This window comes from Chiroxiphia lanceolata, chromosome 3, assembly GCF_009829145.1.
Source record: "Chiroxiphia lanceolata isolate bChiLan1 chromosome 3, bChiLan1.pri, whole genome shotgun sequence".
Classification (NCBI taxonomy): domain Eukaryota; kingdom Metazoa; phylum Chordata; class Aves; order Passeriformes; family Pipridae; genus Chiroxiphia; species Chiroxiphia lanceolata.
Window position 1 is genome coordinate 41,576,858 of NC_045639.1, and position 15,704 is coordinate 41,592,561.

The 15,704-nt window shown below is 37.9% G+C and overlaps 1 protein-coding gene across 3 annotated transcripts in view; it reads right to left on the reverse strand.

Annotated features, from left to right (window-relative positions):
• DISC1 (DISC1 scaffold protein) overlaps nt 1-15,704 on the reverse strand; it is a 187,675-nt gene that overhangs the window by 93,830 nt on the left and 78,141 nt on the right. For all 3 annotated transcript variants that reach the window (XM_032683964.1, XM_032683962.1, XM_032683965.1), the window contains exons 8-9: nt 12,270-12,372; nt 1,556-1,744 (exon numbers count right to left, since the gene is read on the reverse strand). In XM_032683964.1, the coding sequence (XP_032539855.1) occupies nt 1,556-1,744; nt 12,270-12,372 (292 nt within the window). The remainder of the gene's footprint in view (nt 1-1,555; nt 1,745-12,269; nt 12,373-15,704) is intronic.

A 15,704-nucleotide genomic window follows, 5' to 3' on the forward strand; every position in this document is an offset into this window, starting at 1 on the left:
AAGAAGAAAATTGTGTAGATCACATGTAAAGGGGGCAGAAACAAGAAAAAAGGAATATCTCATGTTTCAATTTATGACTAGTATCTGCTTGACAGAGTTTTATTTTACACAAGGATAAATTTCTCCTTATGCCTACAGAGTCACAATAAATTAAAACAACAATTCCCAAAGCAAACACTCAGTATTTTGAAATTTATTTTCATAAATTGTGGGATAGTGTATCAGATCAAGAAGACATCTCCTTACTGCTACATAAATGCAACAGGGAAAGAAAAGAGTCTGAACTGCTACAAATTCCATTGCTTCAGCAAAAGTCTTGTACAGGCTTTATTTAAAACCCTGATGAAGAAAAATACAAATGAGAAATAAATGTGAAGTATAGTAAGTTTAGTTGTCCTAGAAACAAAAGAGAAACAAAATGGACTGATTAGAAGGTTAGAACCCTTTTCAACTCTCTTGCCAATACAAGTAAAGAGAAAGCATTGCCTGATGTGCATTTGTGGGTTTGTATCACAGTGCACTAAATTTGAGAAACAGTTTTTAAAATTTTTATCTAGATTTTAAAAAGGCAAGTTCTTATCTAGTAGCATGTATATATATAAAGTTCTATGCATTTTTAAAACAGTCTTAGATGTATCCAGTTGCCTGCAAATATTTTTGTTTCCAAGATAGCTCTGCTTATCCACTTCGTACATAGAAATACTAAACTACTGCTCATAAGATCCTGAAAAAAAAAAAGACATTTCAAACCCCTAGAGCTTTAAAGTAACTCAGAATTATACCTATGGAAGTAACTATAGTAACTGTACATTTGCAGGCAGTCTTTTCATTTAAGCAAGCAGCAAGGCCATTTATCTGCTTAACTTCGGGAAAGAGTACAGCAGACAAGAGGGTAAGCAAAGTCTAGGAATGACCTCACTATTTGCTCATTTGTCAGTAACTTGCCCAGTAATTGCAGACAACCTCCCCATTTCCACCATGACACTACAACCCAAGCATACTGCTTACAGTTATAGGAGAGCAGCATTTTGCAAGCTCTTTAAACCCTCTCTCAAACTTAAATTCGCTATGAGAACTCTTGCTTCCAGTATCAGGCATCCCTTCCACTTCATATGTTCAGATCCACCACCAAATATGGTATATATGTACAAAAGAAACATTTAGTTGTATATAGTAAACATGTTCCTTTTGTCACAGCTGGCTACACCTATTGCTTCCGCATCAAAGACTACATGTTCCTCTGTATGTGAATACATGCACAGCACCATCATCACTATGATAAAAACGGTTTAGAAAGGAAAGGTTTTGAGAACTGGGCTAAGAGAGATTTCAAAAAGTTGTATATCATTGTAATATCCTTTCTCCCACAAGCCTCCCTCAACTCCAGTGGAAACAGTTGAGAAGACATTGAGCATACTGCTTATCTAGGTCCTGGCCAAACTTCCCTCAGAACATCCAGTACGTTTTGTAAAATGCAGAACAATTCATCAAACCCAGCACACTTCCAGGAGTTCCGAACTGAGTAAAAAGCTGTAACAGTCTGTGAACTACTTACCAAAGGCAGTCTCTCCTTGCTCAAGTTCTTGCTTCAATCTGGTGTAATCATCTTTAATTCTCTCTAACTTTCGGACATTTTTGGCACTCAGAACCAACAGTTCATTGAGTAGTCCTTCCAGTCCCTCCTTCTCAGATGTTAATGACCTTATTTCTTCTGCAAGATCCCTCGCAGTGCCAAAATTACTTCCTGCATGTTTTGTGGGGGCAGGGGGAAGAAAGAGGAAAAAGACAATGAAGCAGACACTTGCAACATCAGTAGGTTACACAGCAATCCCAGGAAATTAGGCAATTATACTTCCCAAAAGCAATTGAAAGATCAATTTTGGGGGAACAAAAGAAAACCAAAAGGAAAATCTGCTTTGCAAGCATCCATTTCTTTAATATTACAAAAAAAAAAAATTGTTGTAACTGATTTGACCTTTTATACACAGAAATAGTATTGTCTTTAATTATTGATACAATTTATATTTTTGCAGAAAACCTGTTCCTAAGGGTTCGTACTTCAGAAACGCCAAACTGCAATTCATTGGTCATTGTGGTGTGATCTGTGAGATCATTTTCTTCTTTTGGAGTACACCTCAATTCACAGTACCTTTTAAACAAAGGCTGTCAACCTGCTACACCCCAAAGTACCACCACCAGCAGCTGCCAAGAGGGGCTCCATTCCTCCACAGTGCAGGAGTGAATGGGAGCACTTTCAGTGAATAACTACAACCATTCTCCTGGAGGAAACATGCTGTTGCAAACTCAAGTGGTCGTATGAGGGCAGATGAGCCAAAGAGAGGCTGTACTTTCCAAAATTTTGGAAAATACTGTGTCAGATAACTCAGGTTTAAAGACTGAACATTGCTAAGTATGATAGTCTTGCTTTGTGTTTGGTTTCTTGAGGGTTGTTTTTTTTTTAGTCTCAAGGCTATGGTAGTTTCAGTCGACCTCTTCCTCACTTTTTTCTTTTTAGGAGGTCAAAAGTCCATTATTTCTAATTCTCAGCTAAAACCCTGTTTACCAGTTATGTCTTACAAAGAACTAGACAATTAAATAACAAAAAATATGCTTTACAAATAGTAGGATCTTACGGGTTACCAGTGCATTTGCTGGGAAACAACAGAACAAATTTTATTATCTTAATCTGTCATGTCTCCAAATAGGCAAAAAAAAAGCAGCAAGATAAGAAAGACAAAAATCACTAGAAAAATGGCAGATATTCAGACACTTCTAAGGCAACAAGACTTAAGTCCAGCTTTATTCACCTGAACTCACCCCAAGCATCAAAGCACAGGAGTCTTAATAATACATGAAGGCAAGAGAATCTTCATTAGAATCTGAAGCCTGCCCTTACATTTCAGTAGACAGCAAGGAAAAAGGTATGATATTGCATATGAAAGTTTTATACAAGCTGAATGGATCTTAATTCCCAGAGGAGAAGTTTATATCAGAACTGAGGCTATAAGGAAATGGCTTCAGATACACGCCCAAAAGCCAACAACCCCCCCACATCATGAGGCTTCCCATGACAACAGAAATGCCTGAAAGTCTACAGTGAAAATTTATAAGACCACACAAAAAACTCATGCAGCACAAGTACCATCAGTGAGTTCTGACCTCAATCACAGCAACCAAAGTAACTGCTTTCTAAACGCCATAAGAAGGTTGATTAAAAAATTAATATACAATCCATAGCTGCCAGCATGAAAAAACATGCCCTCCTGGGGTTGTTTGTTGAGGCAGTCACATTGGATGCCACAGAAACATTCTGAAGACATATGTCAAGATATTTTATTCTGTTAATATCATGAAAATGTTAAAATTCCTCTTTTCGATGATAAAATAATTATTTTGCTAAGTGAACACAGTAACTGTTACTTTGTCAACCACTCAAAGTTATATTTTATACAGCCATACAGGTGAAAGAGTTCTGATTGGGTGATATAAATCAGACCAAACTCTTTCCAGGAAACTCAAAAATCACTGAAGCTAACTGGACTGGTCTCTCAGAAAATCTGTACAGAGACAACAAACCTAAGGAATTAATAGTCTGAGACCAATGCTGAGATTGTGGACTAAACCAACACATGAGACAGGGATTCTATGAAGGAGACTGAAGAACAAAATGCCACTTTTGCCATCTTTCCTCCTGTCTTGCAGTGACAGTTACTAGAAATGTGCAATTTTAGCCACTGACTATGTTCATATAAATATACTGGGTGCAAACTACTGCAGCAAATTTGAAGTATCCAGTGCTCTGAACAGGTAGAATAAAATGCTTGCAGTACACTTTCATAAGGAACTGAGTATGTACACTTCACTTTGAGGGACTGAACATTATCATTATCTCAAAGACAGCAACAAAAACAGTTAAAACTTCCTCCTTAATCTTGCCCTCTGGGGCTCCCTCCTTGCATGCATCCTTCATAACCCACTCTCTACAGACAGTGACATCAGGTAAGCTCCAGCAGCTTGATGTGAATGCCAAAAATACCAGTCAAATCAAGCAAAACAACCCACACTGGAAAAACAGTAATGGAAAAAAAATCACCAGGCAGAAAGTAGCTATATAATTGCCTTTACATACTGTAAACATTAATATATTTACCTTATTTCCTCTCTTCCTAAAATTCTACTTGTATGACTACAGCTAAATAGTACTCTGCACATCACATATCTTTTATATATAGTTACAGGCCACAAACTCATGCCCATTTTAACAGCTCATGGTCAGATTTTTCTATATTGGGCATATTGTTGTCCATTTAGTAGCCTCGAAGTAAAATATCATTATTCTGATACAATTTGCCAGCAACAAATTGACTAAAAATATGGTTTGAAATCTGTCTCACTTTACAAAAAACAATGAATGTGTTATTAATTAAACTTCATTAAATATTGCCCCCTTCAAAATATAAGACAAAGTCAATGGCCCACAAATTTTTTATTCACACTTTTTCTCACATTTATGGCAGAAATTCCATACACTCACAAGTTACCATTATTTATACTTGAAGCAGAGAGATAAGTCCCATCCTTATGAAACTATAGCACAGACAAGGGAGCAATTTTTGCATTAATAGTAAAGTATACCTATTGCACGCTGGTTTGAATTTAAGAAATAATAGACTGGTCAATCTTTACCATTATCTATAAATTAATTCTTCATAGAATAACAGCACTACCTTTAATAATTCATAAGAAAGTTTACATTTTAGCTTAGGGCATTTGCCAGCATAGTATTTATCAGTAACACTGGAATTCAAGGCTGAAAATCCTTCACCCCCTGACTAATGAGAATACAAAGTGATTCCAACACCAGAAAAGAAAATGAAGAAAATAAATATCATTCACCTACCCACAAAGAAAAAAGCTTAACACATGACAGAAATGTAAGATTCTGGAATCACTGCCAGTGTGTTTGCACCTCTGAAAAAATAAACAGCAATTGAGGGACGGTCTATCATCTCTTGAAACATTTTACAGAATTCCAGCATATTTGAATTACAATTATTGCTTTTAAGCAATAACATGTGCCAACGCTTTTATGAAGCATAACGCCAGCAAATGATTGATGTGATCCTGAAAGTTAACTGTCATCTAGAAACAGGCGAGAGACCCCACAGACATGCATTTGGAGGAGTAATTCTCAAGTAATTCTCATCCATAGAGAACCTCCTGTACCTGGACTGAATCAATCACCATAGAGCAACCCAGAAAAAAAGAAAGGGGGAGCTTGGAGGAGAGGGGGTAAGTAAACCCCAAAGTAATAACATTTCAAATCAGTAATAACAACTCAAAGGTTCAAGTGAACATTATCAATAAGAAAAGGTAAAAATATGCTGAAGTAAAAGGCAGAAGTTTGGAAGACGGCAATTCAGCAATACTGAGACCCAACCTGTGCCATAGCCTCTCCTAAACCTGTGCTGGCTGGTTCTGATCCCTTGTCCATCCTGCAGGTGCTGTGTGATTGCACTGAGGATGATCTGTTCCATAACCTTGCCAGGTACTGAGGTCAGGTTGACAGGCCTGTAGTTTCCTGGGTCTTCCTTCCTGTCCTTTTCGCGGATTGGCGTGACATTCACCAACTTCCAACCATCTGGGACCTCCCCAGTGAGCCAAGACTGTTGGTAGATGATGGAGAGGGGCTTGGCGAGCTCTTCCTCCAGCTCTCTCATCACCCTTGGTGGATCCTATCTGGTCCCATAGACTTGTGGGGATCTAAGCAGCTCAGTAGGTCCCTGTTTCCTTCTGGATTATAGGGGGGCTGTTCGGATTATCTCTTTCTACAAGCTCCAGAAGCCAGCTGTCCTCAGGACAAACTGTCTTACTGTTGAAGACAAAGAAGGTGTTAAATACCTCAGCCTTTTCCTCATCTTTGACAACTATATTCCCACCCGTGTCCAGTAAAGAATGGAGGTTTTCCTTGCCCCTCCTTCTGCTATTGATGTATCCGTAGAAGGATTTTTTGTTATCCTTCACAGAGGTGGCGAGATTAAGTTCAAGTTCAGTAGAGAGGAAAGGACTAGCTGAGAATAGGAAAACAGCCCAGAACTGATCCCCACGATCCTGAGGGCTGCATGAAATCATCAACCCCCTTTTTACTAACCAGGTCGAGAAAGAAAACCAGAGGAAGACCTAGGAGAGAAATATTCATGCCACCTAGGTGCAGACCCCAAAAGCGCATGCACTGAGGTTCAGATGTCTGTCACCTTGCCTCCCTGGACAGTCAGTGGAAAGAGAGACATCATTGTCCCCTTCCACAGGGGTTTTCTCACATCCCCTCCAGACCACAGCCTCCCATGGGGTGTCAGCACCTTCCCTTCACACCTCTCCCCATCTACCATGTCTCCTTTGAGTACATAACCCCAGAAAAGGAAGTGCCAAACAGATAAGTTGACCTTCTCTCCTGCTCCAGGGATAGCCGCTTAGGTAACAGGAGAGAAAGAAAGTTGCTACATGACTGACTTCTGCAACAGAAGCAAAGATTTTCTGCTGTCTGGTCACATATCATGCTGGAATTTCAGCTACAACAAATTACCTTTGAAATTTGCTGAAAGCCAGTAACATCCAGCAGTCTCATTTGGAATTGAGATTAAAAGGACAAACAGCACAGTGTCCTCGTTTTGGCTGGGATACAGTTAATTTTCTTCTTAGTGGCTGGTTAAGAGCTGTGTTTTAGACTGAGGCTGAGAATAATGTTGATGACACACTGATGTTTTTAGTTGTTGCTAAGTAGCGCTTACCCTAAAATCAAGGACTTTTCAGTTTCCCATGCTCTGCCAGTGAGCAGGTGCACCAGAAGCTGAGAGAGAGCACAGCCAGGATAGCTGACCCAAACTGGATAAAGAGATACTCCATACCATAGAACATCATGCCCCGTGTATAAACTGGGAGTAGTTGCTGGGAGGGGGCAATCACTGTTTCCCATAGGATGGGAATCTGTCAGCAGGTGGTGAGCATCACTTTATTGGTATTATGTATCACTTGCCTGTCTTGAGTTTTATGCCTCACTCACTCTCCTTTTCATTATCATTGCCGTTTTGATTATTAAACTATTCTTACCTGAACTCCTGAGTTTTACTTTTTTTTTCCAATTCTCCTCCCCACTGGGAGCAGAAAGTGTCCATGTAGTACTTGGGGATAAACCACAACACATAGTTGTCTGAAGTCTGAGTGAACATTTAAGAGTTGGTTTGGGGGACTCACTAGCATTATTTTTCAAGTGAGTTAACAGGTGTGCCAAAAAGTACATCGCTTGCACCAACGCACAGTGGCAAATTCTACTTCATGGAGAATAAAGCAACTGTAGTGGGAAGATGTACCAGTACACAGCATTGTATGGTGGAGCCAGACATTGCAGCCATGAAGTAGAATTAATCTCCATGTGCCCCTGATCCATCAACTCAGGCTGCTACGGGAAGCAGGAATTGGAAAGTGTGGAACCAGCTATGTCATCTGACAAGACATACCAAACAACAGTTCTCAGAAACAGAGAAGATTAAAAAAACAGGAGTACCATTGCCTTTCAGTGACAGACAAATTGAGAGCTGTATGTGGCACGTTTGGGGAAGAACTCAACATCATGACAAGAACTGTATGTCCATACATATTTCTGCATGAAACAACCAACTATAGCACAAATATGAAAACAAGACATCCACATTAACATAAAACACAGATGGATGGCTGAAAATGTCCTTCATCCTGCACTGGCATCTTCCAGCCTGATGGCTCTGTCCCCTCTCTAACATACTCAGTCCCAACAATAGCACTTAGCACCAAAGCTGGAAAGCAGGAGGCTCTTTTTGTTATAGTTGTTTTCTGAGCCACACCGAATTTGCCCTAAGTGAGCATCAAAGAGCAGCCAAAGAGGTAACAGTCCTAACATGAAGCTTTGTGAAATGTGCTATCTAGTATTTACGTCATGCTACATATAAACTACACTTCTACACTGACATAAGGAAAAAAACCCTTTATTGTTCTACTGCTGGAAATCATCCCACAACAGCATTTCCAAGCAGCTCCAACTTGCCAGTATATAGTGAAATCAAGGTAATGCTAACTACAGGATGATGACACATGGTCTCTCACTAGTACAGACAGTTTTAAGATTAAAAAAAAAAAAATTTAAACTACAAGTCACCTCACTCTAACTTCTGTGTTTGGATCTAATTTGTATTTGCAAAGACATAAGGAAAGTTAATGACATGCATCTCATAGACAACGAATTCAGCATTTCATTCATGCCTGCTTAGCTCCCTGCTAAGCCACTTTCTGGCTATCTAGTCCCATGCTACTATGCATTCTCAAGAGAAAAAAAATTCACAGTCTATGAAGACATTACGAAACATATCAAACAAACTCTTTTATTCAAATATAGGAAACAGATATAACAGGACTAAAATTCATTTTAGTTTGCATCCTCCCTTCTATTACCAAATTATTTTCTCACTAAGGAAAAATGTGAAACACACCATTTCTCATCTGTGATTTACTCTTGCCCAAGGTATGAAAATAAGTTTTAATAGTATTTCTACAGCCTGCTTACAGATCATTCTATTTGAATTTTCTTACCAGTTTCCAAACATTTCATCTGAAGTTTATTCCCTCCAAAAATTTCATGCTAAATAGTTACAGAATGCTAAAAGAAAGGAGTACCATGTACCGTCACGTTCTTCCCATAACCGATGACAAAATTTTTATAAGCATATTAAGAGTTACTGTAAGAAGCAACTGTTAGAATAATAATATGCAGGTTTCTAAGCACTGCCATTAAGGTATTCAGTTGTAATTTAAAAAAAACAAAACAACAAACACACAACCAAAAACCTACTAGATGCCAAACTACAAGATTACATGAATGAGTATTTACTAATGTGTATGTCAACAGTAACATCTCATGCAATCAGGAGTACTTGTTAGCTATAATTACCTAAAGCTTCTGACTTAAGAACCACGAACAATATAAGGTTCTACTAATTATCTTTGGAGGAAAAGTCTGGACTAGCATCTCAGGAATATTTGTCACAGCAGGTCAATCAGAAGTGAGCTGTTGATATAAAGGATCTGAATTGTAATTGTTGATAGAAATACCTCTTGAACGTGTAAGTATGGGCTTCTTTTCTTTTTCCCATATGAAATCTCACTGGGATTTAATTAAACCCACTGTAATTTATGGCCTTCAATAATCCAAATAGTCATAAATTGTCTTCTAAATTTAATTTTATACTTCTTCCCAGAAAAAAATAATGAGGAGAGACATTTACGTATACAATATTGTCATTACAGTGTCATTTATCATACAGCCTTAAAATCCGATGTATTCTATTGACAGAACTAACAGAATTGTTATGCTTACAATGCATTTATTGTGGTATTTTCCTCTAAAAATAAGATCAACCGTATTCTTATATTTTCTGTTGCAAATACATCAATACTTTAAATCAATATATTTGGATTACAAAGTACCATCCATGTAGAAGATGAATGTTGTCTGAAGCTACTAAGGAAGCCATTAAAGGCTGAAGTATATATCAAAGCTTTCCAAGCCATCACATCACTTAGATGCCACATGTAAGCTCTGAAAACTAATTATCACTTAACTGTATTCTTAAGCTCATCTAATTTAACTTCTGGGATACAGTTACCCTTTTACTTTGACACGGTTCCAAAGTCACTTAACTCTTACTGCTTCCTCAAGAAAAATGCTATGTTAAACAAAAATGATGTGACAACTATATAGAGAAAAACAGTTGTTCTCAGTATCTATTAGTACTGGTTTTGAGGAAACTATTTGAATCTATCTATCTAACTAGTATGGAAAAAAAGTAGAAGTAACAGACATTTATCCCTGCCTGATGCTTCCAGACTAAATGAAAACCTCTATGACCATCAGACTTTATTATTACTGCATATTTACATGGCCACACTACAATGCCTGCTGAATGTCATGCTGTTCCAGGGTTGTCCTTAAATAATTGTACATTACCCAAATGAACATTCTTCCATCTTTTAATGATTCAATATATCCAGGTTGCTCATTAACATTGTTAGCTGACTGGCAGATCAGGGGATATGTACACACAGTATCTTGCTTAAATCTTAACCAGTATTTAGAAGGTTAAGACCTACTTCTTAATTATGACTTATTTAGGAAGGGTCATTCATTTACACCAGAGGAATACACAAAAACCAAGTGATTCAGTCTTCTTTATATTATCTACTGCTCACTGGTTTTGTCTTAAAAAGAAAAAAAAAAAACCACCAACATAAAAACCCACCTATTTTTATCTCTTCCTTCCTCTTTCTTCTTCTGCATTTACCAAATCTTTTCCCTCTCACTTGTTTCTCTGCTAGTTGTAATTCACTCTGTATCCTGCCTTTTCTGATTTTATTCACTTCATGCTCTAAAACTGAAATATTTCTATTTTTTTCAGATTTTTTTTTACTTTCAGGTCTTCAGAGAAATAATTTTCTTTTTATTCTTGTATCTCCCCTGTATCCTCTGCATATAACTCTTCATTTAACACAAGCAAGTGCCACCATATTAACTAAAAGTATCTGTACCTTAAACGGAGGTGAAGAAATTACAGTATCCACTGTCACTAAATTATCTTTTGTCCTTGATTTTCAAACTGGTGCCATCCAGAATTCTGCCTTAGGAACAAGTTAGGATTGTACCATTCACAGTCACTAAAATTCCCTGAAGGAAGAGTTTTTCAGAGCAAGAGTGAAAAAAGAAATAGTGCTTCTTATCAGTACAAAGAACTTGCACAGATCCTTAAAAGCATAGAAAGGTAGTCACAGCAAAAGTATTGTGAAAACAGTTTATAGAAACAGCAGCATTAAATCGCCTTTGGAATTCATTCCTGAAACAACCAACCTTATTCAAGAGCTAACAAGTATAAAATACTGTTATGAACGTTTTGGAAACCATCCTTAAGTTGTCATTCACTCTCTCAAAGTGTCAGACTGAGATACAGCTTTCCTGGCCAAATGCTTCCTACTAGCAGCATGAAGCAGTTGCACATTTTGTTCTCAAGAAAGCCATAGAATGGTTGCGGAAAACTTTGACCCCCATTTCTGAGAGTGAGAAAATTACCTACATTCAGGCAGACTATGGGTAGAGAAGGACGATTGTTCAGCTTACCTCTTACAGGCGGACAGAGAAATAAAGAGAATTTCAATTTCAAAAAGGTGTTATGAGAAGTAAGAAAACTGATCATGCTCAGCAGCAGTACAAGATCTGGGCCTTGATTTCCTTTCAGATTTTGCTAAAGCCTGATGTCATCCACTTCTGGCAAACAAACCATGTGACACCGCACAAGGTTTCATTTTAAAATAATTCATGTGTACAGTATAGATTCTTGTATATAATTGAGAAGGTAAATCACCTGTGGAGAGCTAGATCATCTCACCTTGACATGTATCAAAAACCCTTTAGCCTTTCTTTACTTGGTGTAATACCAGAAAACTCCTTGTACTCCAATCCAGATTCCCTTCTACTCAGCTTCCTCTCTGAGGCAGGTGTCTAGCAGAGAGACACCTACTTAAACATTTGTGAAGCATTTGCTGAATTAGGAAACCTACCTCTCTCAACTTTCAAGATAAAGAACTGTGCTTCATCTTTTTTCCTTGGACAATAGTGCAGCAATGCCAAGTTTGGGGCATGTAAAGCTGTTATATATCAGATCCTGTAACCACATTTCAGTGTTTTATTGGTGGTAAATAACATGCATGAGTGCTACAAGGACAAAATTGCTCCTTTGCTGCCAGCAATAGTTGTTTAATGATCTGAACAGCAGAAGCTGCCAATTATTGTATTCCATTTTAAAGTGTCATTTAAAGCCACACTCGTAATTTTGATACCTTAGTTACACATTTATAACTTAGCCAGAGACCTCTAAGCATGTAACTTGTAGAGTCCAGGAACAGCTATTGAGAATTATATACCAATTTCACCTATGGAAAAATACCATGTCTATCACATGTTTACTGCCTACCGCACAGCATCCTCTCTGCCAGTAGTTCCAAACCACAGAGAGGGGCCTGAAATACCTTACACAAGACATGACACAGCCCCATTCTGCTAGACTTGCCATGATTTGAAGGCATGCACACAAGCACATCAACAACTTTTTAGGAAAAGTCTGTAATGAAGAGGTCAGTAACTGCTCTGATACAACCCTTATCAGTGTTAGTCCTTCTCATCACTTAAGACTTACCTGAAACAGCCAGCATTTTGGCTTCAAGTAGAGCTGGTAGCTGAGTCTCAATATCACTCACTTTCCTTCTCAAAGTACTGCAGAGTTTCTGACTCGTGCAAACCTAAATTGAGGCAGACAGCCATGATACAGAATTCATCCATGTAAAAGTGTAAGGCAGCTCAAATGGGGCTTCAAATGTTCTTAGTTTACAGACACGACATAACATCCTGCAGCAAGTTAAAAAAGCTTAATAAAAAGTGATGTCTTTACAGAAATACCCAAGATGAATCAAAATTTCCAGGCTTTGTTACACATTCTACTATAAAAAAAGGGAAAGGTTTTAGAATTAGCTCCTGTATGAGAGAGGACACACTGCACTACTAGGTACTGAGGGCTGCACACAGAAGAAAAGCCATTTTACAAATTCTGTACAATTTTAGTATTAACAGTGATGCTTGGAGTGGAGCATAAATAAACCAACATTTAGAGATTAAAGTGCCATAACACAACATACAGCAATTTTTACACAAAATATACCCTGTTCCACATCTTAACTGGAAAAAAAGGCAAAGCAGCCTTATTTCTGCATGGGCAATAAATAAGGCTATACCAGCTTGATACTGTACTTTGTTTCACAATCATGAGACACAGATGACTGGGATTCAGGTTTCTGACTTGCCCTCTCTTTTGTTTTTTTTTTCATCTTTTTAACTGCAGGCCCCTCAGCGATCAATCAGAACTGGTATTAAAACCTCGGAGAGAGATAGGAGAGAAAAAAAATACATCAAGGAAGTTCAGCCGTTTCTGTACTTTACGTTGCAGTGTACATTGTCACCTCAGAAGGACTGAGGTGCAACATACACAGTTCATACAACTCTCACATATTCAAAACTGTTGGGGTTTACTCCACATTGCATCATTTGGGAAAGAAAGTAAAATAAACAAAAAGAAAAAATCTTTCATTGAACTAAGGTAAAACCCTTATTCTGAAGGCAGATGTCAAATCCTTGCTCAAAATTGTAGCCGACACTTAAGAAAACATTGGAACCAAGGGTAAAGCAACAGTCAAGATAGGCAGAGGCCAGTTCTGAAAAGATGTGATGTGAAACGAAATCTCCAGAGAGAAGTTTCCCTGCCTTCCTCCACTTTTTTTCTCCTCAAAAACAAATGCCATGCTTATTAACAGAAGCACATCTCTTACCTCACTTTTTAAGAGCAAAAGCATTATAGTTCTAATGGATTATCTGTACAATTAAAATATACTAATTCAGATCTGACACTAACTGTAAAACCTTTTAAATTAATAATACACTCTTAGTTTAGCTGAGATTACCTCTTAATCATAAATGGGTCATATTTTTTTCTTGAGTCAATAGAACTATCCTCCAAGCAGTAACTGCTACTATCTAAAGACTTCAGAGTCATCCTATTAATTTAAAAACACATATCTCATCACTTCTGCACCTATTACAATTTTTCAATTCCCACATATCTCACTTTGTTTCAGTACCCCCTTCTAAGTGACTCACCAACTAATTCAGTTAAAGTATTTTTAAATCCCCAAACCTGTCAGAGGTGAATAAATGTGCCCAAAAGAACCTGAAGGCCATTTCTGTCTCCCACCTCCAAAATAAATCTGAAAGTTTTCAATGACTTCTTTCTAAGAAGCGCTCTCTCTTTAGGGACACTGAATGGCTCAGTGAATTGCAATTAGATGGGGAATCTTTCAGCTCCAGGAAAACTGCATGAATATATCCCATGCTGGTAGTAACTTAAAGTCATTATGACTAGACAGCTGTTTGGCAATTATGCAAAATAAGCTGGGAGGTTTAATCAGTTTCTAGTGAACACTGTCCAGTTTGTAAGCACTACTATCAGAACAAAGTTTGCTGGTGCTCTTTATTAATGGACCAAATGCAGGCACCAGAGGCTGAAAGGCAGTTCCTCCAACTCAGAGATGATTCTTCTGGAACATGAGCTAAGAACATTGCCAAGCCTCTGCTTGTAGCTATGTTACATGTATTCTGCAGATAAATGAACAACATTAATCTTCAGGCCTATCATATGGCATAGTTCAACAAAACTAAATGAGCAACTGGGAAAGGTAAAGTAATATCCCCTAAACTAATAGCCCTACTTCCACGTTGCATGAGGTCTATTCTACAAGCTCAAGTTCTTCTCATTTTTTCTAATGGTTTTATCTTAATAACAGATACTATTATTCATTACAGGAGCTTATTTGGCCACTAAGGAAAGGTTATTTCTTCACTAACAAAGATGGTGAACATTCACAATGCCAGTGTTCTTTGCTCCCAGTGAACACGCCATCCTCCTCTACCCAGTCTGACCGCAGGTGCCTGGGGCCCCAGTGATGACCTTTCCCTGTTCTCAGTGTTCAGCTCTGCTGAGTCCCATAGACCAACAAGCTTGAAGTCTGAAAAAACTCCCTTTCAGTTCCAGGGAAGTTTTTTTTACAGCCAAGTATTACTGTATCTATTTTAAAATCCTCTTCAATGGTTTGTGAGGGTTTTTTAAAGTAGACTTAAAAAAAAAAAAAGCCTCTTGTTTGGGAATATACCTTACAAATCTCTGTTCAGACTCAAACCCTTCTCAAAGAAGCAGTCTATCTGAAACCAGTAGGAAGCTGGATAGCAAAGACGTGTGGAATCAAGATGAAAAGCAGCAAAATATCAAAAGCAAATTTGCTCACTGTCATCCTCTTCCATCTTTCCAGCATATGATGTTAATCTAGAGCAGCAAATACAGGGACAAGGACAGCAACTAAAGCACTGGAATTTACTCTTCCTCCAATCATCTCAAGAAAAAAGAATTTTGAGTAACCTTCAGATTGCTTTACAATAGCACCTTGGAAAAGATAAAGAAATTCTCTCAACACTGCCTGAAGGAAGGAACAGTCCACTTGGCTTCCCACACAGTATAATCTTGCCATTAGTGAAAGCAGATAATAATTTCTGAAGGAAGGTGTGAATAAGAGACACTGTTCCCTTCATTAGCAGGCAAAACTCAGCTTTTGCAGCCACGGCTGAAAACAACACAGATGAGGCAGAAAAGGCCATAGAAATGCCAGTGGCACAGAGGGAAAGAAAAGACTTTTGACAAATGAGTGTCTTCTCCATACAATAAAAAGTTTTAAAAGACCAGCTCTATTTATTTTGAGATGAAAATAAAAGGATGAGACGATCTGAATAAACTACATAGTAAATTATTTGGAGGAGTCTCATTACATGCTTCATATTTATCTTCTCTAATAAATAAAACCCATCACACAGAAATAGAATGAAATTGAAGTAATATTTTATCTATTGAAAATTTAAAGAAATAAGCAAGCTCTGAAATTCTACCTTGCAGACTTCTCTGTTGTTACCCAGTGTTTCAGCTCTTATTGAAAAAGTATCCAGACACTACGGTTGTAAAAATAAAACCTCAAGAGGC